At 42.8% G+C, this 27,134-nt stretch overlaps 1 protein-coding gene across 1 annotated transcript in view; it reads right to left on the reverse strand.

The window, feature by feature from the left end:
* Positions 1 to 27,134, reverse strand: part of tnc (tenectin) — an 85,844-nt gene that overhangs the window by 29,511 nt on the left and 29,199 nt on the right. The window contains exon 3 of the mRNA XM_068226043.1: positions 7,420 to 7,464. Within this exon, the coding sequence (XP_068082144.1) occupies positions 7,420 to 7,464 (45 nt within the window). The remainder of the gene's footprint in view (positions 1 to 7,419; positions 7,465 to 27,134) is intronic.

Below are 27,134 nucleotides of genomic sequence, written 5' to 3' on the forward strand. Positions count from 1 at the left end.
CGCTTAAGGAAAAACTATAGCAATTGAAGGAACACACAGAATTGCTGATTTATTGATTTTAGTTTCATTTATTTCGAAGATTTGTCCTCCAACGCGGCTTCGCCGTAGGACTTAGCGGAAGATCATGCATCCACTATCGTAACATGCAGAATAGCCAGCTACGAACAGGTTCTCGGTCTATCGTCCAGTTGCCCGCGAACTGAGTCTTTAAATTAGATGGACGTGAGGCTGGGCAACGGAAGGAATTGGAAAGGAAACGGTGATAGCTTTCAAAAGTTATCGTTCCAATACAGGCCTCGAGTTGAAGATGGAAAACCATGGTAAATCATTTTAAGAATGAGATTCGCTGAGGTTCGAACCTGCGTATCTCCCGAGTCTGCCAGCTGCTTTAACGGCCGAGTTATCTCGGTTGTATGGATAACTGCTGCATTCAATTAGACATTATCGAACGATTTGGCCATGCTGTTAGGGTTGCGCAGCTGTGCGCTTGCACTCGGGAGATGGTGAGTTCGAATCCCACCGTCAGCAGCTCTGAAGGTGGCTTTCCGTGGTTTCCCACTTTTACACCAGACAACTGCTGGGGCTATACGTTAATTAAGGCCATGACTGCTACCTTTCCAGTCCTAGCCCTTTCCAATCCTTGCGTTGCCGAAAACCTTCGATGTGTTAGTGCGAAGTTCAACTACTGGCAAATAATAATAATAAAGGCATTATTATCACTATCCTTAAAAGCTTCGTATCTACAGGCAATGAAACCAGCTTTCTCACAATCTCATTGCTACTTGGTTCTGGTAGTCTACAAACGACAGTAAACAGCACATAAATGTAAGGCAATAGCTGATAAAGAGCAATTGTGTACACTGAAAAACAGATAAATCATTGTCCTTGAGAGAGTCCGTAGTGCTATATTTATGAGGTTATCTGACCCGTGCGCGCTCATTGCTCGACGAATATTCAGATACAAAAGCAATTAGGCCTTGATATTGGAGCAGATGGATATTGTCTATGTTGTGTTCCCACGGCTGTGTGCGCAGAGTAATGCCCGGGCGACACCGGATGTATCCGCGAGTAGAGGTGAGGGTAGGCCGTTCACCTCACAACACATTTACTGCAGGAAGAATGTGATAAACTGCTAGGAAACTGAGGAGCAGTGACCAACGTTGACAAGACTCCTTGAAGCCATGTCGAAGTTCACGGGATAAGAGAGATCCTCAACGTATCCAACTACGGATCAACAAGCATCATCTCCTAAGTCTGTGGTGTAACACTGGATGTGGGAAGAACAACCCCGAGACTTAAGTGCAATAGGCCTAACACGAAAAGGATCACACTTGTGACTGTAAAAACGGCCTCCAAGTTCCTGCTAGTCATTATGTAGGCCTATGTGTAATGAATGTTACACTCGAGTATTTGCTACCGTCCAATTCCCAGCTCGTGACCTCTGCGGGATGAGGAAGTCAGAGAAGAGGGAACAGAGTAAGACGCGATAGGTAAGCATGTGTTAAGTGACAATTATTCTAGGTTACAATTTGTATAAGTTGCACAAAAACACTGATCTCTCTCTCTTCAGTCTGCGTGTTGACACTCTCTATTCACAGGAGTACTATAAGTAATATGTTCCTTGTCTGAATAGCAATAACTTAGTGGAAATGTCATCCGTCTCTCAAATTCGGGCTGTTAACACTTCCTCGCCACAATTTCCTACATTCCTCTCAGTGTTTGAGCAATCCCGGTCGTGCTGCTGCCTAGCAACGGAAGCAGAATTTACTGGACTGGGTGTTAGTGTTTCTCTCAATACACAGATCTCCAATACACCACACTACCAATCACCTCAGAAACACGCAATGCCAATACCTCCCTCCAAATACAGTTGCGTCAGGCAGGGCATCCAGCCGTAAAACAAAGCCAAATCCGTATGCTACACGGTGCACATCTGCGGCTCCTCTAGGGTGTGGGAAAAGAGGCAGAATAATAAAGTATGGGGGAGGGGTGGAGGGGGACTGGATTGGGGCGCACTAAGACTCCCCGAAGTGGTTTTCCTCTTCAGCTGCATGCAAAAGAACGAATGGTACAAAGCATACAGTATACGGCTCCATCCTTCCCAGTTCTAGCCTCAATTAATTACAAACACATCCATTAATAATACAACAGAGCAAGTTGGCTACGTGGTTTGATCACGTGGCTGTGAACTTGCATTCGGAGATAGTAGGTTCGAACTCACTGCCGGCAGTCCTGAATGAGGTTGTTCGTGGTTTCCCATTTTTTACACCAGACAAATGCTGGGATTGTACAATAATTAAGTCCACGATCGCTTCCTTCTTAATCCTAACCCTGTCCTACCTTATGGTCGCCACAAGACCTGTTTGTGTCGATGCAACGTGAAACAAATAGCAGAACAAAACAGTAGCAATGAGACACCAATAGACAGAGAACCTGGGACTGTTGACCACGATGATCCTTACATGAAGCAACAAGCAACTACTCAACCTGGTTCTCGCGTGTACGAACGCTCCTGAGACAATTCAAACTTTGTTGTACGAACCGGAATAATAGTGTTGCTATCCATCATTTACAATATTTTGGCTAGCAATTCAAGATATTGGGGAATAATTTTTTTTAAGTGTTTTCGCATTTTGGAAGAAAATATGGAGTCCGCCTCTGTGGTGTAGTGGTTAGTGTGATTAGCTGCCACCCCCCGGGGGCCCGGGTTCGATTCCCGGCTCTGCCACGAAATTTCAAAAGTGGTACGAGGGCGGGAACGAGGTTCACTCAGCCTCGGGAGGTAAACTGAGTAGGGGGGAGGGTTCGATTCCCTCCTCAGCCATCCTCGAAGTGGTTTTCCGTGGTTTACCCCTTCTCCTCCAGGCAAATGCCGGGATGGTACCTAACTTAAGGCCACGGTCTCTTCCTTCCCTCTTCCTTGTCTATCCCTTTCAATCTTCCCATACCCCACAAGGCCCATGTTCAGCATAGCAGGTGAGGTCGCCAGTGGTATCCCTCCGACCGAAAGTCTCACGCTCCAGGACACTGCCCTGAGGCGGTGGAAGTGGGATCCCTCGCTGAGTCCGAGAGAAAAACCAACCCTGGAGGGTAAACTGATTAAGAAAGAGAAAGAAGAAATAAATGGATAGTATTTTGTGGATCAGAATACCTAAACCGAAAGGTTTTAAATTCAAATACTGTGGGTGTTTCACTCAACTATGTTCGGGACGACTCGCCTGAGCGAAAACGCTTTCTCACTTGTGAAACATCCGAAGGACAAGGCACGATCTGCAGGACTATTTTCATGCTGATACAAGTGACTTCGCCCTGAGCATCAGCCGAGTTACAGTATGTCCGTCTTCTTGGCTAAATGCTCAGGGTAGTGGCTTTCAGTTCAGTGTGCGCTGGGTTCGATTGCCGGCCGGGTCGAAGATTTTAACTTCAAATGGTTAATTCCGTTGGCTCGGGATCTGAATATAGGCCTATGCCGCCCACCCTCGTCTTACAAGGGCTGCGCCAGACTACCAATAGCCACACGAAATTAAAATTATTATTGCTTAAATTCTGAGCAATGTTCAAGCTCAAGAAGTTTATTAACCTGGTGAGTGTCTTAAAAATGCATTGATTGATTGATTTACTTATTACAGCCATTCGATCTGATGGTGTACACAACTTTAAAAAGATTTAGAAGCCCTGTACTAACACGATATCTGAGTTTTTAATTTCAGTTTCTATTTCGAAGCGCAAAATAACTGCCGCAATTTGCATTAAGAAGAGCAGATTGAGATTGGCGTTCTGAATCATTCAGGCAGAGTTGGTTCGTCTCAACACCGTCTCACTTTCTCCCGCGTCGCAACCCGAAGTTCAAGGTACAAGACCGCTTGACCGAGACCTTGACATCGCGTGATCCAACTCTCCGGCCGCTAGATGGAACCTACGTCGTCAAGTTGCAGCAAATAATGATGAGGCAGGAGAACCGCCCTCTCATTACTGCACCTTGGAATTTAGGCACGAAGTATATTGTACGCTACAAAAATAGGGTTTCAAATTATTAACTTGAGATATAAATATGAAATGTAGAACTTATTTAGAAGACTGGGAACATAGTACTTCGTAATTTTTACCTGTTGATAGGCGGAGTCCTGCACAGATGGGGATATCCGCGAAGTTAGTGTCTTGGCGGATACAAACTGTATGGCAGTGCGGATAATATTGCTGATAATTTCTAAATAATGACGTTTATTGATTTTCACTCAGGTATATTCTTGTTTTAGCTTGTGGTTAGACGATCCTTGAGATTGGTATGGGAGAATAGTGATATATAAAGAGCCTTGAGACCATAAAGCCGTAAATCTGACCTAAGGCTAACTGGCTCCTGTCCGCAACTAATGGAACGAAGGAACAAAGTTCAATACGTCGGTAGTTGTCGCAAGAGAAAATCCCTCATAAACCTGCGACTGTGGGGGTTCTGGTGCCAAGTATCAGGCCTATTGTATTATGTTAACAGATCTATCGGTTCCAATACCTTGGGTGTGATATACTGTAGTCAAATATTTAAATTATCAGCGGATAACCATTTTGTGGATGCGGATATTATTTTGTATATCCGCGCAGGGCTCTATTGATAGGCTTATAGAGATTGTAAAAGAGAAAATCTTTTGTTTTGGGGTATGTTAGTCATTGGCTTCTTACCAAGACGGGTGCGGTTCGAATGTAGGGTTACCAGATGTTTTTAGAGGAATGTCGAATTTAATGCTCTAAAATGTAGGACATTTTAGGAAAATGATGCTCTGAAAGCAAAAAATGTATGGAAATAAGTAATATTTACTCCATCTCTGTGGTGTAGTGGTTAGCGTTATTAGCTGCCGCCCCTGGAAGCCCGGGTTCGATTCCCGGCTCTGCTACGAAATTTGAAAAGTGGTACGAGCGCTGGACGGGGTCCACTCAGCCTCGGGAGGTCAACTGAATAGAGAAGGGTTCGATTCCCACCTCAGCCATCCTCGAAGTGGTTTTCCGTGGCTTCTCCATTTCTCCACCAGGCAAATACCGGGGTGGTACCTAACTTAAGGCCACATTCACTTCCTTCCCTCTTCCTTGTCTATCCCTTTCGATTCTCCCATCCCCCCACAAGGCCCCTGTTCAGCATAAGAGGTGAGGCCGGCTGGGCGAGGTATTGGTCCTCCTTTACAGTTGTATGCCCCGACCCAATGTCTCACGCTCCAGGACACTGCCCTTGAGGGGGTAGAGGTGGAATCCTTCGCTGAGTCCGAGAGAAAACCAACCCTGGAGGGTAAACTGATTAAGAAATATCTCACCTGTTTAAGACATAAATAATAAAGCTCAGAGCAATTTAAAAGTTTGAGGTAACTAAAAGTTCTCCCTTCAGAGAGTCTACCAATAGTTTGTTTCTCTCATCTGTCTATTGGGCGAAATTACAAAAAACCGCTCTGCATTTACTTAATTGCAATAATAGTGGAAAAAATGTTCTGCAATTACCAAAAGTCTGGCTTTCATACTTGCTAGCACTAAGATATCTCATCCACTTATCATTGAATGGCATTAGTTTATGGCTTGAACTGTTTTGTGACGGAAACGTATGACTGACAACCGTTGATCACGCTGACAAGTTTCCACCTGAAGCACAATATCGCCTGCAAAAACAATGCAGTCAAGTTACTTACAATTTTATTTTTTCTTCCACGATTGGAAAATACATTTTTAAACTACCTCCTGAATGTTTTCAGTTTCTAAAAACAGAAGGTCGTTTCGAACATGTAGGATATGTCCGGGATTTTCCATATGTCTTGTAACCCCATTCGAATCCTGACCATTCTTCATCCTCTTGGCCTTTTCCCGATTTCTTGGGGACGGCGCGTACGTGAATTTGGCCCAGTTTTCGGCCGGATGCCCTTCCTAACGCCAACCCCCATGTGGAGTGAGGTAATCACTATTGCATGTTTCTGTGGTGGCTAGTAATGTGTTGTACTGTGACTGCGTGAAGCTGTGTATTGAGAGGAACACAAACACCCAGTCCCCGGGCCATTGGAATTTGCAATAAACAGCCAAGCTGTGTAGCTCAGATTGTAGTGCGCTGGCCTTCTTACTCCAAGTTGGGAGTTTCAAGTCTGGCTCAGTCCGGTGGCATTTGAAAATGCTCAAATACGACGGGCTCTTGTAGGTAGATTTACCGACACGTAAAATAACTCTTGCGGGACAAAATGCCAACATCTTGGCGTCTTCGAAAACTCTAAACGTATTTAGTGGGACTTAAAACCAATAACATCATTATGATTATTATTAACGACAAGCAGTTATAATTCCCGATCCGGCCGGGAATCTGACACGGGGCCTTCTGAACCGAACGCCACATAGCTGACCATTCAGGCAAGTAGCTAGACTTGGAATCCCGACCAATATTTGTGAGAGTTTAGAAAAGTCCACGTCCTTATGGGTCCCGTGGCTATTTAACATAGGGTGTCCGGCTCCATGGCTAAATGGTTATCGTGCTGGCCTTTGGTCACAGGGGTCCCGGGTACGATTCCCGGCGGGGTCGGGAATTTTAACCTAAATGGTTAATTCCCCTTACACGGGGACTGGGTGTATGTGCCATCTTCATCACCATTTCATCCTCATCACGACGAGCAGGTCGCCTACGAGAGTCAAATAAAATGATCTGCACCTGGCGAGCCGAAATCCTCGGATCCCATCCCGGCACTAAAAGCCATACGCCATTTCATTTCATAGGATCAGCAGTCACGTTAAACTACAACCTCACATGTTTTTTGATAAGATTAAGTACCCCAGTCAACAGTCTCATGAACTTAGTGTATCGCTGTAATTTTCGCACTGGTTGATCTAAGGTATGTGCATTAACAACGTTGTTGGTTGAATGTATAGCGGGCGTGCATTCAGAAGGGGCTGCATCTTCAACCACTCACTCCAAGAATCCCCTCGCCCCAGAAATACTGAAAAAAGTGGTTTTTAAAACGGTTACTTTCGTTCCTATTTTACTGGCAACTTTTAGCAGTGTTTAATACTATCATAACACATAATCTAATGTACAGTACATAATAATACATCCAAGCAAATATAACTGGTATTTAAGCATATAAAACAGAATGTATTCGTACGTTATCATTTTTAGTATGACAGAGACTTCTTCATATATATATTCTTATTCTGTATGCTGGAATGTTTTTGTATACGGACTACGATCAAATATATCTGATGTAAGAATATTATGAAATATTAAGAGACTGGTGACACAGTTGAAAACATTCCTACATTCTTATATGTAATTTTGGGACCTTTCTCTTTTTAATTTCGGTTATGTTGTGTGCTTAATATAGGCTAAGAAGGAGCTTACAGTTTTACAGTAAGTATGATTTTTATGGAATCTCGTTTGAATTCTAATGAAGTGTAAAGCAGTTCACTTACCGGCATAGTACTCGTCAACGGCTGTGGGATGGTCTACAACTGGGGCTGAAACACAGAAAAATCCAGAAATCAGTCTCGGCGACACAAGATGTTACGGTAACACAAACTGTATTCAACACAATATAGCAATTGCTTTCTCTACTGAGTTTCTTAAACATCAAAGTTGGAAGAAGTAAACAAGTTGCTCTATAATTCTATACAAGCGCCATGTTTCTTAATTCTTCCCCTATAAAAAAAACCTCTAATTGAGAAGGAAACCAACGTTTGGCTTAGTTGCTTGTTTCTCAGTGATAGCTGCAGCCGGAATCCCGGTGGCTGTAATTTCAAAGGAAAAATTACTTTGTGGCATCGTGACTCCCGTCTGGGTATGTTGTTAGCAACGTCTTCCACCTTGAACATGACGCGCCTTTCATCAAACCACTTGACATTGCAGGCTGTGGTTACTCTAATTTGCGGAATAAACTTAAATCTTTACGTTGATAACAAGTTTGGCTACCTGCAGTTTGGTACTCGTTAATAATTCAGGGTTTGATTGTGTGACTTTCCACACTGAATTACTCTGACGTGGGTGGTTTTCCCATTTTCACACCAGGCATATGTTGGGGTTGTACTTTAATTAAGGCCACGGCCGCTTCCTTGCTACTCCTAGCCCTCGCCTATCCCATCGACATCGACGCCCTAAGACATATCATCTATGTCGGAGCGACGTAAAGCAAATTGTAAAAAAAAAGTTATTTCACGGTACATTTCAAAGTCCTCAAAACCGGGCGAGTTGGCCGTGCGCGTAGAGGCGTGCGGCTGTGAGCTTGCATCCGGGAGATAGTAGGTTCGAATCTCACTATCAGCAGCCCTGAAGATGGTTTTCCGTGGTTTCCCATTTTCACATCAGGCAAATGCTGGGGCTGTACCTTCACTAAGGCCACGGCCGATTCCTTCGAACTCCTAGGCCTTTCCTATCCAATCGTCGCCATAAGACCTGTCTGTGTCGGTGCGACGTAAAAGCCCCTAGCAAGAAAAGTCCTCAAATAAATTTATGTATCAGTTGTTTTAATAGGCAACTTTTTAACTGCTGCACAGTGCAAATTAATTTATGTTACCTGAAGTGTTGGGCCGCAATATTTCAAGAAAACATCTCGTCAACGCTGAAGGCCCCATGTTTATGAAGAAGAAATGGGCGGAAATCGCCAATTAGCCAGCATTCTGCAAAAACTTGCTACGTTCCGGTCGCGTTATCAACAGCAGATCGCTTGGCCTTCATGTACACGGCTGCTTCTTCAACATCCTTCTCTTACAGAAACATCGTACTCAAAATAGTGTCCAATGAATTTGCTCTTTGATGCTGATCTCCTTCCATTACTTTCCGCCTGTACAGAGTGAGACGTACACGTCAAGAGGTGAAGTGAATTCACTCCGTAACTTATGTTTAATAAGGAATCGTAGGATTATTTGCTAGCTGTTGGATGCCTCAGGTTTCCGGCAATGGTGGGATATTAACTTCAAACTAAACCGGGGGAATACAGGAATATGTATTTCTGATAAAGGAAGGATTCCGTATTTTTCATGAATCCGTATTTTTCATGAATAAAACAAAAAGCAATTTACTGACAAAAAACGACACGAATTTGAGTATTAATCCATTTTTCATGGATGTACGGCTAGTATTTCCAATAAGTCACTGACTATTTCACACATTAACTACAGGACATATACTGCGATGTATATTTAAGTTTAGGGGAATCTAATACATTCCTGACCCTGACAATGTATTACACTCACACGCACAAATACAAATACTGTAATAAAACAGTAAAGGTATGACGCACAAACATATCTAGTGGCCAAAGGCATCACTCACCCGTAAACCGAATCATACAAAGGCTTTTAAATCAATAATAACTTCCCTATGCTACTCCCGGATTATTAATATAAAATAGGAAGTATTTATAATATGTCTGGAGACAACGGTACCTTCCAAATTATAGGAGATAATTACTTCTAAGGCCCAGGTTCATCTCCGGTGGAATACCGCCTTTACTGTACTTTATGCCTTCCGGTATGAACTAGAACCAGTTTGTTTACTTTCATTGGCCTCTTTGTGTCTCATATTTGGCTTTGACAAGGCGAAAGTGACAAGAGGATTTAACGGTACTTTTAACACCCAGAAAGTTTATGTGATAAACGGCACGAGAGAATGGCTTGAAGGGTCAATTAGTGAATATGAATTCAGTGGGCTGGGCGGACTGATATGTAATAGTACAATCTGGCTTAACAAGAAAGTAATAGGGAACTGCCTCACTCCTCATTTCCCCAGTACGCCTCTTCATTGACAACTGGGCTATGTATGGCAGCTGGGTGTGGGCTGTCGAAGATCCAAGCAGATTTCGGACTCAGGATTAATAATAATAATAATAATAATAATAATAATAATAATAATAATAATAATAATAATAATAATAATAATAATAATAATAATAATAATAATAATAATAATCTAGTGGTCGAAGGCACCCATAAGTAAATATTAAAAGTTTTAAATAAATAATTAAATAAATAAATGAATTCCGGTAAAATAATAATTTCCACGAACTCCTTTTTAATGATTTTCGGAGATACCGAGATGCCGGAACTTTGTCCTGCAGAAGTTCTTGCCGATAAATATAACGACACGAGACTGACGTGTTGGAACACCTTCAAATACCTCCGGAATGACCCAGAAGGCCGGTACTCTACCTCCTGTGCCATTCCGCCCGGCACATACAGTACGTATAGTCGCTCAAAGAAAGGGTGAGCACATGGTATTGTGTATTTTTCGCTTGTAATCTTTTATTAGACTTTACTCTAATTATTACCTAACCCCATGGCGCAACAGCCCCGAAGGGCCATGGCTTACCAAGGGACCGCTGCTCAGCCCGAAGGCCTGCAGATTACGAGGTGCCGTGTGGTCAGCACGACGAATCCTCTCAGCCGTTTTTCTTGGCTTTCTAGACCGGGGCTGCCACCTCAACGTCAGATTACCTTTGTAATCACGTAGGCTGAGTGGACCTCGAACCAGCCTTCGTATCCAGGTAAAAATCCCTGACCTGGCCGGGAATCGAACCCGGAGCTTCCGGTTAAGAGGCAGGCACGCTACCCCTACACCACGGGACCGGTTCACTCTAATAATTATCAAAATATAATTCACCTCCCATGTAGGCGCGGATACCCGCAACAAACTTTACTGCACACGTGTTGGTTCAACTGAGAAAACTATACTGTACCTGCAAGGACCTTATACAATGCCATGCCCTCATTCACTTTTTGAGTAACTGTACGTACATACACACAATAGCTGATATACGTACTAAAATATGAAATTAGATTAATATGTGTTACAGTAATATGAATCAAGTGTATATTAAACGCTTTGTAGGGGGATTTGCCATTGCGGCGGGGAGGGGGTGATTACGGTAGGTGCTATTTACGCCAGAGTAGCATCAAGAAGACGGACGAGTTATTTTGAAGGATATAACAATGGTTAGGAGACAACTAGGGCTTTTACTATCAATATTTTGAGGTCGAAAGAAGGGGGGGACTAAGTGTGCTGTGACTCGACAGAACAGAGAAGGCGAGGTGAATATCGACCAAGGGGTGTGTTACGATCTCCACCATTGTACAACGAGGGTCCGCTGATGGGTATGTGAGGGGTCAGTCCTGAGCTCACATCTTTCGGAACTGGGGAGAGCAGACATGAATCGACATTTTCATCACTTATTAAGGATCAGCCGTACAGAAGAGATAAACCAGATGACTGCAGTAGTCCTAGGAGGGAAGTGTACGTCCAGGTGACACCATACGATAAAGTAAATTAATCTCCGTAAATATATCACTTTAGTGAATATTACCTTTAATAACGTTATTGGCTTTACGTCCCACTAACTACTTTTGCGGTTTTCGGAGAATATTATCTTTACCTTCTTCACAGATTATATTATATTACTGAAAACCAAACTTCAAATTTCAGCTCATTGCAAAATTCACGCCCTTCAATTGACGTTAGAATAAATTCGCTTGGCAGTCGAAGTCAAACACATTCAGCAGACATCGTATAGCACACGTGAAACATGAGACTGGTTTAAGAAATTCACTCCAGAGGCGCTTAAATCAATTTTTAATTTGTTGCTGATTTTTTTATTGTAGTGTGTGGAAACAGGTCGTAAGGGAAAGGGAAGGGAGCGACCGTGGTATCTGTGCAAGTTACTGGTGGTTTAACGTCGCACTCACTTCCCTGGCGACGATGGGATAGGATAGGGCTAGGACTGTGAAGGAAGCAGCCGTGCTCTTAATTAAAGAGAAGTGAATTCACTCTACTTATGTTTAGTAAGGAATCGTAGGATTATTTGCTAGCTGATGGGCGTCGCAATAACACAACTAGTGTGACAATCGGAAACCACTGAAAATAAAATGCAAGCTAAGAGACTGTTGATATAGAGATCATAGCCACAGAACATCCAAATTTACGTGGGATCCAAACCACCGGAACGGGACTTTTCATTTCAAACATTGTGAACGACGACTGTCTTGGTGAGAAGTCAGTGACTATGCCACTCGGCTATCAAGCCCTTCCTGAAAAACTCTACCTCTATGGCTGCCGATGGTGTGATTCGAACTACCATCTTCCGCATGAAAGCACACAGTAACGCGACTCGTACCACGCAGCCGACTACTCAGTATGTTGTATATCTATAAGGGCTAACAACCAAGAGCGTACGCAGAGCGGGGAATTGGGGGTATAAATCCCCTCCCCACCAAATGGTGAAGTTTTTTTTGCTAGTTGCTTTACGTCGCACCGACTCAGATAGGTCTTATAGCGACGATGGGACAGGATAGGGCTAGGAGTGGGAAGGAATCGGCCGTGGCCTTAATTAAGGTACAGCCCCAGCATTTGCCTGGTGTGAAAATGGAAAACCACGGAAAATCATTTTCAGGGCTGCCGATAGCGGGGTTCGAACCTACTATCTCCCGAATACTGGATACTGGCCGCAATTAAGCGACTACAGCTATCGAGCTCGGTAAATGGTGAAGTTTAGAAATTTTGATTTATCGTGGCAATCATGTAAATGAAAATTTTAGGTGCCTCACTGTTTTGCTTTTAATTTGAACTGCGTATTTGCCAACAATGTGTCGATGCTGTATATACACAAAGAGGAACATGAGACCGAAGAAAATATAATCCATGAGCTGGCCAAGAAAACCAGGAGACGTCTGCTATTGCAACAACATGAATGAAAATGTGTCTTAATTAAACAATTGTGTTATTTTGAAAATATTTATTTAGTGTTTCTAATTTCACAATATGCAACCAACATTATTTTAGAGAAGTCCTCAAATTTTAATATTTAATACCCCCCGCAAAAGAAAAAAAAATCTGCGCACGCCCCTGCTAACAACGTACTTTTCCAAGGAACGCGGCTGTTCCAGGTACCTGCGGTTTCCTCTCTGTAAAATGCAAGCCGATATGATTCATCCGTATGCACTTGCAAGCATAATGAAGGACAAATCTGTAGTGTGCGATCACTTCACGGGTTTATGAACTATAGAAACACTAATTATGATAAGAATCTCGTGGAACAATAGACTGGCAGACTCTACTCAGCTCTAGATAGAGACGCTTGGCTGACAGCCTTCACGGCCAGCTCACAAATTAAACATCTGCTTGCACGATGCAGAGTCGGAATTCCCCACTCGGCGCCATGCACACTGAGTCATGTGTTCGGTGGATCTTTTGATTTCCTAAACTGAATTTTAATAAACTTGAAAATTACACTAGGCCTACATTGCTAACTCGGAACACTTGTTAGCTGATCCTCCTGATTCTGGAATGTTCGTTTTGGTTGAACTACAGTAAAGGGACAGTCATTTCTTCTGGAATGTTTGTATAGCTTGTATAGAAAACTATGGTGCTAGCACAGTCGCTCGCTCTGGATCGATAATAATAATAATAATAATAATAATAATAATAATAATAATAATAATAATAATAATAATAACCGGGCGAGTTGGCCGTGCGTGTAGAGGCGCGTGGCTGTGAGCTTGCATCCGGGAGATAGTAGGTTCGAATCCCACTATCGGCAGCCCTGAAAATGGTTTTCCGTGGTTTCCCATTTTCACACCAGGCAAATGCTGGGGCTGTACCTTAATTAAGGCCGCGGCAGCTTCCTTCCAACTCCTAGGCTTTTCCTATCCCATCGTCGCCATAAGACCTATCTGTGTCGGTGCGACGTAAAGCCCATAGCAATAATAATAATAATAATAATAATAATAATAATAATAATAATATTTTCCTTTACGTCCCACTAACTGCTTTCACGATTTTCAGAGATACAGGGGTGCCGAAATTTAGTCCCGCAGGAGTTCTTTTACGTACCAATGAATCTATCTACACGATGCTGACGTATTTCAGCACCTTCAAATACCACCAGACTGAACCTGGATAGAACCTGCCAAGTTGGGGTCAGAAGGCCAGCGCCTCAACCGTCTGAGCCACTCAGCCCGGCACTTTGGAACGTTAGGATGGCTTTATAATAATAATAATAATAATAATAATAATAATAATAATAATAATAATAATAATAATAATAATAATAATAATAAATAATAATAATAATAATAATAATAATAATAATAATAATAATAATAATAATAATGATGATGGTTTTATGTGCCAATAAATCTACCGACACGAGGCTGACGTCCTTGAGTGCCTTCAAATACCACCGGATGAGCCAGGATAGAAACTGCCCAACTGGGCTCAGGAGGCCAGCACTCAACCGTCTGAGCTACTCAAGCAAGCAAAAGCAAAGCAAAGTCATTTCCGTGCAGGCCATGAAGGCCCTTGAGGGGTGGAAGGTAAAGGCTTCCACTATCCGTAACCTCGGCACTTGATGGGGTGGAATGGTTAGCCCTACGCCAGGCCGCCTTTGCCCCCGGGAAATAACCTGGCACACCATAGTGTAAGCTAGGTGAACCTCAGGGCCATGTGCACTTCCGGAAGTGGAAATCTCGTTTCATAAATTTTATGACTGCCTGACGGTGGTTCGAACCCACGTCTTTCGAGCGAACCGAGGACGCCTTTACCGCCTCGGCCAGGCAGCCCCTGTTTGAACTACTCAGCCCAGCCGTATGGCTTGAATAGAGAACTGTAGTGATGGGACAATCACTTGTCCTGGAATGTTCGTATAGCTTGTGTAGAAAACTATGGTGATAAGACAGTAGCTCGCTCGTTCTGGAACGTTAGGATGGCTTGAAAAGACTAATTATGTTAACTATAGTGATGGGACAATAGCTTATCCTCGAGCGTTCGTACTGCTTGGACCACTTTTCAAATTTCGTGGCAAAAGCGGAAATAAACCCGGGCCTCCGAGGGTGGTAGCTAAACACACTAACCGCTACACTACTACTACTACTACTACTACTACTCTTACTACTACCACCACCACCACCACCACCACTGGTATTATACTGTAACTTCGGAAGAGCGCCTATGAGATACGCAACAAGTAAACCGAGGATGCAATCCAGGTTGCTTTACGAAATGTGCACAAGGCCATACGGGGCAGACACTGTCCATATTCGTGCTATACAATATTGTGTGTTGCGGGCTTTGCAGTAAGAGAGAGGCCTGGGACCTGGCAAACGTCCCGCCATACTTGCCATTCTAGGTCACAAGTTGAAACAAAAGAACAAGCACCACGTGGAAGACCAAAGGCAGCCGAGGGCTTTCACGACTTACACCCAGCCCAATTGAATTCGTCACGCTTCTGCAAGCTCTTATCACAGCCATCCACAACCAGGGGACAACACAGGTAACCTCAGGTTAGCGAATCCAGTTCCTTTCGTTATTACCAACGTTCGAAATATTATTTTAGGCATGTAGTGTTTTAATGCATAATGGCCTGGACATGGAATTAACATACCAGGGCCTGAAGGCAAGCGTAATAATGTAAGGAAGAGACTTTTGCTCTAATGCTATGGCATTGTAGGAGAAGTTGCACGACGATAATAATAATAATAATAATAATAATAATAATAATAATAATAATAATAATAATAATAATAATAATAATAATAATAATAATAATAATAATAATAATCTTTCTTTCTTAATCTCTTTACCCCCCAGACTGGGCATTCTTCAGATCCGCACCCTAATCTCCGTGGTATCTGTGCAAGTACCTCATTTCAGTAGCTCCACTGTAGAAACATTCACTTAACGATACATTTAAATCTTCAAAGATGAATGTTGCTTCCTTTAAAGAACGTAATAAGAATTCTTGACACTAACAGTCCCCGCTGAAATATTTCAAGAATATCATGTGTCTGGACCATGCTAAAATAGCTGCGCATTTCCAGCTGTGCCTTTTAATGGGAGGGTAAGGGTCCGGCAAATGAGTCATCGTGCCCATCTGAAAACTGAGAGTATTCGGGTTCGAATCTTGAGTCTCGATAATTATTAATTTTTTTTGCCATCAGACTGGCTTATCGCGTTGAAGCGCAATTCATGTAGACCTAGGTTCAAGAGGCGGATGAGTTCGAATCCCGTTATTGGCCATCCTTGAAATTGCTTTCTTCTGGTTTCGCATTTCTACTCCAGCAATATACCGAGGTAGTGCGACTGTCAAAGCCATGGCTGTTTTTTTTCAAATCTCAGCCTTAATTAATTAATTATTTATATAGAGAGTAGGCACTACAGTATCAGGTTATCAGACACGACCCATAAGTAAATAACATATAAAGCTTATTGCCCACGATGCCGCAAACCATTAAACTGTTCTCCATTTCTTTCTCTCCTGTTGCGACTGCAAGTTACAGAGTGAGGTAATGGCGCATGCAGATTGCAGATTGAATGTTGTCATCTCCGAGGGCACGCCCAGTTTCATTTTGTTGTCGCTCCATCTCAGCCCACCCATGTCCACGTGAACGAGTCCATATAGAGAGCGTGAGCGGTGTTCGTGGGGCAGTAGGACTGGGCTGGACGTAGGCGGCGCATATCTGACACACGTTACACATCGGCGGCCTATAACACATCTGAAGGTCAAGGAGCAAAGGACCCATCGATATTAGCTCAGCAAGTTTTCTTAAAATAGACTTAGGCCTGAAGCAACATAGACTAAAGCCGAATTAATAATATACGGTATGTTATCTCTTCGTGATCAAATCATTCATCGACCACCTTTTTGGTGTAGCTGTTACTATAGCAAGCTGACCTCGAGTAAAACCCAGGTTCGATTCTCGGTTCTGTCACTAGTTTGACACTTGTTCTCGCAACTTCCTGAGGACCAATGAAATAAAAACGCGTACTAAAAGGTAACGACGCTAGCCTAGTAACCTGTGGAGTCCGTCGCCTTAGTCCTCCTCCCTAGATCAGAGAGAGAGCGCCCAACTCATGTTTCCATGCTCGTGGGTTCGATCCCGGCTGAGGCAGTCCATTCTTGAAGGAGAGTCAAAAATCTTGGTACTCCATATGATTGTTGTTGTTGACATACTAAAGACCTCTAATGGCGCACTCAGTGTCACACGACGAAATTTAATAAATTCGGCCGTAGTAGCTTTCCAGCAAAATTTTACCTTCGTTGCCAAACAGTAGTACAACCTATTTGGTATCACGTCAAAGGGTCCATCTTATTATTATTATTATTAATGTTATTTGTTTTACGTCCCTCTAACTACTTTTTAAGGTCTTCGGAGACGCCGAGATGCCGGAATTTAGTCCCGCAGGAGTTCTTTTACGTGCCAGTAAATCTACCGACACGAGGCTGTCGTATTTGAGCACCTTCAAATACCACCGGACTGAGTCAGGATCGAACCTGCCAAGTTGGGGTTAGAAGGCCAGCGCCTTAACCGTCTGAGCCACTCAGCCCGGCATTATTATTATTATTATTATTATTATTATTATTATTATTATTATCATCTTCATCATCCCCAGAGGAAGGAGGCTGAACGTCAGTTAACGAAAGATCTGAGAGCTTTGTGGAGCCGGAAGGGGTGTGTACAGTTGCTGAAAAAAAAAATGAGCACATGGTGTTGTGCAATTTCTCGCAGGAACACTTGTCTCAGAAACAACTGAACTATGGATATAATGTTCGCTGACGGTATCCTCAGGGTTTGTATCTACATGGGCAGTGAATTATATTTTGATAACATTTCTTTGAGTGGTTTAACGTCGCACTAACACATCGACGGTTCTTGGCGACGAAAGGATGTCAAGAAGGCTAGAGTGGGAAAGGCAGCGGCCGTGGCCTTACTAAGGTGCATCCTCAGCATTTTCCTGGTGTGAAAAAGGAAAACCGCGGGAAACTATCTTCAGAGATACCGACAGTGGGACTCCAGCCCACCATCTCCCGAACGAAAGCTTATAGCTACGCGACTCTAACCGTACTCTCAGTTTTTGGAGAAATTTTAAATGAAGTGTGGTACAATGTTAAATGCGAATAGCAATCACTAACATGTTCACATTCTTTATTTGAGCTACTATACATTTTATCGCTAGATTGTTCACTTCCGTAGCTTAACGGTTAGCGCTATTGCCTGCCGTTCTCGGAGGTCCAAGTTTGATTCCCGGTACTGATGGAAATTTAAAATTGATACTTGGTTAAATAGGTTCATGCGGCTCAGGTTCATTGGGGATGTGCCTGAAAAGAGTTGCATCATCTCGGGATGAGGACACGTCGCTCTACTGGTTAACATGCTGGCCTTTAGTTCCTGGAGTCCCGAGTTCGATTCCCGGCCAGGACGGGGTTTTTAACCTTCATTGGTTAATAACTGTGGCTCGGGGACTGGGGTTTTGCAACGACATAGGTATTAGATTTCTTCGTAGGTAGGGCCTCATCCTCATAGACGTGAAGGTCGCCCATGGGAGTCAACTCGAAAGACCTGCAGCAGGCCTCTCAGGAGGCCACACACCATTATCTCACTACATTCAACATTTATAGAAACGGTATCCTTTCACTGAAAAGTTGTGCCATCTAATACGTAGTCTGTCTCATTTGCTCCTGGGATTATTTTACTAGCAAAAGTGGTTTTAAAAGAGAGAGTTTTCTCGGTTATACCCTCAAGGTCTCTAACCACCTACGCCGCTCTTCGTTCTGCACATGTACACCTACACACAGTCTCACAGACCACACTCTCTACACATACCAGACGAGCTTCCACTTCTGGGAGTCCGCCACAAAGAAGAACTAGAATGAATAGGATTGAAAAAACCTCTTCTCTTCCAGTCAGGAATGACTGGCGACGGGAGATACAGTATTCAATTATAGTAATCTTTACTGACACGCTTAGTTACTGTAACAACTTAATTTATGTTATTGTTGGTGGCAGAAATTTATCCCACAGAAGTTATTTTTCGTGTCGGTAAATCTATTTGAGCACCTTAAAATACCACCGGACTGAGCCGGTATCGAACCCACCAGCTTGGCTCAGAAGGCCAGCGCTCTACCGTCTGAGCCCTATAGGCCAGCAGTTGGTTATTTTAAATTCAGAAGACAAAAGATAATCCAAGCTATAAAAATAACAATAATTACTTGTACCTATCATAAGAATATCTCATTGAAATATCTTACTTCCTTTCCGTTCTTCAACTTCTAGTATCGTTGGAGTCACCCAGGCTCATTTTGGCTCTGGCTAGGGGTTTAAGGCCGAATGCCTTCCTGACGCCACGTGATTTGGGAGATGAAAACTCAGCTCAGGATTGACTGGGATTCCAGCCTCAGGCTTCTGGACGGGAAGCCAGCAGTTAAGCCTCTGGGATAATTACGTCGCCACACCAACCTCACTGAAGTGTCTAATGATACATTAACATATACTTTATAAAATGGACCAATGACCGAAATGTTAAGCCTCCTAAAACATCATCATCATCATCATCATCATCATCATCATCGTTATAACGTATTTCGTAGACTTCAACTTGCACAGTATACCTCATCTTGTTTATCCTCACTACTGTCTTCATATACCACCTTTTGATTTCCTCTCCCGCATTTCTCTAACGATATTTCATAGGTCTAATTTTGATATTCTTCTTGATCAATGACTTAACAAGGGTTGTATCTCCAAGTCCATTTCTCTTTCTGTAAGTATATATTCTTTATCCTTATATTTTCCTCTGATGTTTATTGACCCTTCACAGTCTCTTGGTAGGTGTACAATTTCCATATTTTTATTATACAAACAGTCCTGATTTTCCTTCTTTTCTCGTCGCTTTATTGTTGTCTAAGGTCAACGGTAGAGCCAAGCTGAAACACCAGATTCCTTGAAATCTCCGAAGTTCAGCAACATTGTGTGTGGTCACCATTTGGATAGGTAGCACAGGTGACATTGGCTAGAGGAGTAGCAGAAAGAAACCAGCCACCGTACCGCAAATAAACTTCGACTCAGGATGCCTGATCACTTGTCCCTAGCCTAACTGGGGGCACTGATTAAGTCGTCTACGTCCAGATTTGCATTCTTGTATTCCCATATAAACTATACAGAAAATACTTATAATTTAGTTAAAATTTCTGTTAATTATAGCACTGGGCCAACGTCGAGTGTTGTAAGATTCTTGATGCTTATTGACACTGTTTCACCTGAGAGGTAAGAAACATCATGGTCATCGAACCCCTGTACTACCTGCCTAATGAAACCTTTCATATAATTTGTCTTTTGTTCAGCTTCTGTGATGACATTTGGACAGGGTATGGAGGGAAAATGGCCATGTTCAGTGATAAGGGCACAAGCAGGTTTCGGAGATGAAATAGTAAATAATAATAATAATAATAATAATAATAATAATAATAATAATAATAATAATAATAATAATGTTATTTGCTTTACGTCCCACTAACTACTTTTACGGTCTTCGAAGACGCCGAGGTGCCGGAATTTAGTCCCGCAGAAGTTCTTTTACGTGCCAGTAAATCTACCGACACGAGGCTGTCGTATCTGAGCACCTTCAAGTACCACCGGACTGAGTCAGGATCGAACCTGCCAAGTTGGGGTTAGAAGGCCAGCGCCCTAACTGTCTGAGCCACTCAGCCCGGCAGGAGATGAAATGAGAAAGTATGAAAGTTCATTTCAGTCACGGATGATGGAAAATGTTCGAGCTTGTTAATTAGCGGAGAATGTTGACAGACCGTGTGAGCTGGCTTCGCTGTATGGCTCGTGTAAGTTTTCATATGGGGGATAGTGGATTTCCCGTGGTTTCCCATTTTTACACCAGACAACTGACGCGGTTGAACTTCAGTTAAGTCTATGGCCACTACCTTCTCAGTCACCGAAAACCTTCCGGTGTTAGTGCGACGTTAAATAGATAACAAGAAGAAATGCTTAAGCACACAGGGTTGTTGATCACGATGTGAGCAACAGCAACTCGACAGGGCTACACGTCGACCGGCCAAACGTCGAGCGCTCCTGGTATTACGTTGTCAAACTGCCCCGAAGCAACTGCTGTATTCACGTATCGCCAGTATGCTAATTTTTCTCTAAGTGCGGTTCGCACTTCCTGTTCCTGAAACCTGCCGGTTGGGGGGCACCAACTCGAGATAAAAATAGCAGGCGGACAGTCGGTCGTTCACTGCCGCCTCAACGTAGCGAACTCATTCAACAGGTCTGAGTGGCCTTGGCACGAGCTTCCGCCACAGTTCAAAGTTGTCTTATGTCATATCTGAACCATGGAACGTTGCCGAGTTGACATTTAGTCGCTACATAAGACCTTATAGGCTTACTTGAAATTTAGTACACCACCACCACCACCACCACCACCGCCATAAGCCATTTAAGGATTTAGGATCAAATTGTCAAATTGTCCGTTCACATTAAAGACGTTGCGTTGTAACTTAATTAAGGCCAAGATCGCTACCTTCCTGGTCCTAGCCGTTTCTTCTCCCAGCGTCACATTGCGCAGTTAAGTCCGACTCCTTATCTGAATGGTCAACGTACTAGTCTTCGGTTCAGAGGGCCCAAAGTTCGTTTCCCGATCAAAGTGATGATCTTAACTGTCTATAGTTAATTTCTCTGACTCGGGGACTTGGTTTTTGTCTTAATACACTTCTCTTCATCTCCAAATAGCACAACACACTACCAAGCACCACAGAAGCACGCAGTAGTGAATACATCCTTCCACATAGGGTTGGCGTCCGCAAGAGCATCCGGCTGTAAAACTTGGCCAAATGCACATCAAGTCCCACCTCCAAATAACTAGGAAGAAGGCCAGGAATGATAATAATAATAATAATAATAATAATAATAATAATAATAATAATAATAATAATAATAATAATAATAATAATAATAATGTACAGCTGGTAAGATTTACCATGGATGCCGAGCCTTATCGCACCATATTTTATTTCCGATGTCAATAGGATTCCTCCCAGAGCAGTTTGTACTAACTGTATCATATTTTGTGAATCATACTTCTACAGTGAGGAATTCTTGGCCCTGAGGACCTCTACCACTTAACCGTAGCTCGTGCAGACCTTAAAACATCTAGGCCTACCAAGACGTCTACTAGATAAATGGTCTACGACACGAGGTCAACGTGTGGATTCCTGCGATCAGATTCACCACCTCATATATTAAAAAGCCCTTCAACTGTCTTCACAAGGCTGATTTAAAACTTAAGACCAGTTTCAAAATCCTTTGATGAGTCGAGTATTGAACTGAGTGTCCCTTACACCATGAGACCGGTCTCTATAAGTTCATCTGGTCAAACTACCTTTCCAATCTTTCACTTGAATATGTTTTGCTGAGTCATCACCTCAGTTCTTTAAAATGCATTACCATGGTTCCGAGAAAACACCAAAACAGAAGATTGCGCTAAAGAGTAAAATGAGGAAGGAAGATAACTTCTTTTATTCCTACTGTGTAAACCACCAACGAGTGTGAACCGGCCAAATTGCTACGTGGTAAGGGTCGTGTAGCTGATAGCTTACATTCGAGAGATATAGTACGTTTACATGAGGATTGGGATCGATTTGAGTACACTTATCATATTGAATACGATCCCCGTTTACATGTAGTAGGCTATTTGAGTATCGTATTCAATCCGCCAGGCAACATCGACGTATACGAACGATGCACAATTGTACTAAAATCAATATCATCTCTCAGAGTTTCAAAACGACAAATGCAGTAGAAGCCCAGGAGATAACTTTCAGTTTTGCAAGTATGTGCGGTATTCCGAATGTAATTGGTGCAATAGATGGAACGTCAATTTAACCCCCAACAGAAGTTTATCGTGATTTTGTTAATCGCAAGGGCTGGCCGTCTTATTATATGATTGCAGTTGCTGATCATTTATACAGGTAAATATATTTACTGTCTTATTATATTTGTTATTTCGACAGAACTGTGATGATGGTGATGACTTCGTCAGAACAAACAAGGAGTGTGTGCGCAGTCGTTTTCAATACAATCTCAATATAATCCGCTTTTACATGGAACTCAATTCGAACCGAGTACGATGCGATCCCAGATTTTACCGTATCGACCTTGAGACTCAATCCGAACTGAGTCCCCGTTTACATGGTGTTTTCAATACGGGAAGTGTACTCAGATCGATCCGAATCCTGCATGTAAACGTGCTAATAGTGGATTTGAGCCCTGAAGATGGTTTTCTGTGGTTTCCCATTTCCACACCAAATAAATGCCGGAGTTGTACCTCAATCAGGGCCAAGACTGCTACCTTTCTACTCAGCCTTTTTCTATCCCAGCGCCACTGAAAACTTATCTGAGTTAGTGCGACGTAAAGCACATAGCAAAGGAATAAGGAAAATTTAAAAAAAATAAAAATGAATGGGAGATGTATGCAACCATCTAACCGGCTGTGTGGCATAGTTTTATAATGTCTACGGATAAGGTTGTGGGACCAAGTCGAGAGCAGTCGCCTGGTACTTACGAATGCTTGAATGAAAACGTCTGTCAGTAGATTTCCTCTTTTTCTGATACAAAATATCGTGGATCAGCCAGGACTTTTGACCTACTGGATAAGTTTTGGACGAGGACAAATCTCTATCACCAATACTCAATATTTGAAAAATGAATGAATGAAATAGCGTATGGCTTTTGGTGCCGCGATGTGTCTGAGGCTTTGGCTCGCCAAGTGCAGGTCTTTTGATTTGTCTTCCGTAGGCGACCTGAGCGTCGTGATGAGGACGACACATACACCCAGTCCCCGTGCCAGGGGAATTAACCAATTATGGTTAAAATTCCCAACCCTGTCGGGAATCGAACCCGGGAGCCCTGTGACCAAAGGCCAGCACGCTAACCATTTAGCCATGGAGCCGGAATGAAAAGTGAATGGGAATATTACTTTTTTCTGAGCAATTATCATAAAGATATCTCGGATATGTGGCAATCCCAGGGGTCTTCATGAGCGATGACCTCCCACGCCTGGATAATAGCAGGTATGACAATAGGAATGAGTTTGTGTCTTTGAAACAAAAAAGAAGAAAGAAAAAAGAAAAAAAGAAAGAAAAATCTGTGGGGTGAAGTACTCTGTAGTTACGAGAGAGAACAAAGTGCAATCACAGATCGTGACCCTCAGCAATGTTTCTTGCATGGGACACGCCATTTAACGAAACAAGACATGAAAAGTTCCGCCCCAAAACGGTATTCAATGGCAGGAATTTCAACTCACTGAACACCTCTGCCTAAACTCCTGCTCTGTATCCCTCAATCCCTACACTCATGAATATCAGATAGGCCGATAGTACATATTTCTCATCCTGGGGTAACCCTACTCAATCCTAGTTCTCGCTAATCTCAAACTAGTACAAGTCATCTCTGTACAGGTTCAGTTAGCCTACACCAAAAATGAGTACAAGGTTAATTCCTGGTGGCAAAGGCGACCGGGCGTAGAGCTAACCACTCTACCCCATCAAGTGCCGAGGTTACGGATAGTGGAAGCCTTTACCTTCCACCCCTCCAAGGGCCTTCATGGCCTGCACGGAGATGACTTTGCTTTGCTATCCGCTAGTACAATTATTCCCCACAGGTTTACACTGTTATTTTACAACAAGAACTACGTACCTAAAGTTTTCGGTCACACTTGTAGGCATTTTCGTCTTTATTATGAATATAACTCATCAGGATTATGTGAAGAGAACGTGATGAGAACGACAATTTGTTAAGGACATTTCGTTCGTAATTAAAACACATTTTTTTACATACATACTACATACTTTTTAATTATAGATCGTTCAGAATTTAAAGAATGAATAAACAAATGATTAAGATAATCTTCTACTGACAGCTGGAAAGATGACATACTTTTTCACACTTCTTAGCTTGAAATCATTTGCGATCCTCCATGTCTTCTTGTTATTTTCAAGTAATAAAGGAACTTTCCTGTCTTCATTAAATTCAATGGCATTTAGGTTTTAAACTGAACCAGTCAACTGCGCGATTGTATTCATAGAGAATGAGGGAGCCCCTGTCATAACTGAAATGTAGATTATCCCGCAACGCAAACTGTACCGCAGTGCGCCTAAGTAACATGGATGTAGATATTCCACTGACTGCTTAAGCCTCAAACTACGTCGTGGGGTCATTTATGATGCCACTGAACGGGCTTGTTCTTATAACAGGAAGCAGTTTCAATCCAATTGTTGGTATTCACCGTACATTTGTATCGTTAAATTCTATCATACTATAATAGCATAATACTTGTGCAATAAATAAGTTTGAAATAACAGAGTTATTCGCCTGAATATACCCGATGCAGTGTATGCACTAAAAATGTCACGAAGAAGTTTGACGATTAAGGTATACTTCATTGTTGAAGATATTTAAAATATAAATAATGTAGCATGAAGATAAATTTTGATTGTGCGTGAACATTTAGACAAATTCTGGATCTATAAATCAATAAGTGAAACCCTGTTCTCTTACTTTAATCTGGAATTCTTGTTTAATTTTCTAAATAATAATAATAATAATAATAATAATAATAATAATAATAATAATAATAATAATAATAATAATAATGGTTTTACTTCCTACCAACTACTTTACGGTTTTCGGACACATCGAGATGTCGGAATTTTTTCCTGCAGGAGTTCGTTTACGTGCTGGTGGATCAGTTGACACGGGGCTGACATATATGAGCACCTTCAAATACAACCGGACGAACCCGGAATGGAGCCCGCCAACCTGAGTTCAGAAGGCCAGTGCTCTACCGTCTGAGTTTGATTTCCTACCTATGAGGCTGAATTAATTAGAAGCTGGTGATGCCTCCAACGTGTTAACAGTCTCGTATCTGCTCCTATGTTTGTAAATACTGTGTATTGGTCGTTCCTCTATTAAGCGTAATGATAACCGAGTTCAACAATACACTTGATGAGAACGTCCATCTGTTAAGGAAGAGACGTCGATGGTACGTCCTGAGATACTGTGGAGGAGGTGGTTTGACGTCGCACTGACAGAAAGATTTCGGTGACGCAAGAATTCGAAAAGTTTAGAACTAGGAAGGCAGCCAGCGACGGTGGGCTTCATTAAGGTACGGTCTCAGCATTGGCCAAGATGAGGAACCACGGAAAACCAGCTGCAGGATTGCCAACGGTAGGATTCGAACCCATCATCTCCTGAATGCAGGTCACAGCTACGTGAGTCGAACCGCGTAGCCATCCAACTCGGTGTGTGGAATAAGTACAGGAGGTCGGTCATAAGTGGCCAGTTGTGTCAAAACACACCCCTTCTAGTGGTCAGCGAGTAGCACACGTGAGTATATGGATTTGCCAAAGCCTGTGGTCAGACGCTATTTATGGCGACCTGCATGAATGTTAGGAATGGCCTGTGTTCAGCAGAGCGGCTGGCTCTCCAGTCGACAAGATAAAGTGCGCGACCTTTGACAGCGGCAGGTAACGACCTCCCGACTGGGTTGTGCTGTTGCCAGGGCTTCATGTACAGTTAACGGTTTGCGGAAGCGACAGATCTCGCACCTCAGAACTGTGGAACTTGGAAGTCATGTATGTGCCGTATTAGGGAAATCCTGTTTACTCCCGATAAGGCTCGAACAACAGTCAAGACTGCCACACAACAGATCTAACAGGGCGTTTGAAACGGGGGTCATTAGACTGAATTGTTTCCAGACTTTAAGGTCTCTGCCTTGCACGTTATTAAGAGGGAGTTGATATTCGTTAAACTCACGTATTGGAGGGTTTTAAGCTTTCCAAGATGACTGTTGCCCAGGCAAATGCTCCCTACATTTGTCCGGGTGTCACGCACGTAATCAGAGTGCAGAGTCACACACTCGTATTGCACATGATTTATGACCTGGTCACTGTGACTTATATCAATGACCCCTTAATTGTTCAAACAAAGCTCAGTGAAGCCAGTTACAAAACAAAAGATCAGTACTGAAATACCTGAATTAATACAGTGGGTCAGATGGGAGGAAGGGGTGGTAATTTCTATACCATAGGATATGCCCCAGAAAGGATTCATTTTGTATGTGCTTTGCGCTATTAGATCTACTGACACGAGTTTTTAATATGTAAGCACTTTTAAATATCTGTGATATTATTCGATCCCACAATCATGAGGCTAAGAGGTGACCACCTAAAATGTCCCATCCAGGTGATCAGTCCTCGTGCGGCAGTAGGTCGCGCGACTGCGAAGACAGGTGACGAGGAGTGCAGTGCTGGAAGTATGCGACAGTTGTGAAGCTGGAAGGGGCTAGTGCCCTCTTGGAGGTC

This window comes from Anabrus simplex, chromosome 2 (assembly GCF_040414725.1).
Source record: "Anabrus simplex isolate iqAnaSimp1 chromosome 2, ASM4041472v1, whole genome shotgun sequence".
Classification (NCBI taxonomy): Eukaryota; Metazoa; Arthropoda; class Insecta; order Orthoptera; family Tettigoniidae; genus Anabrus; species Anabrus simplex.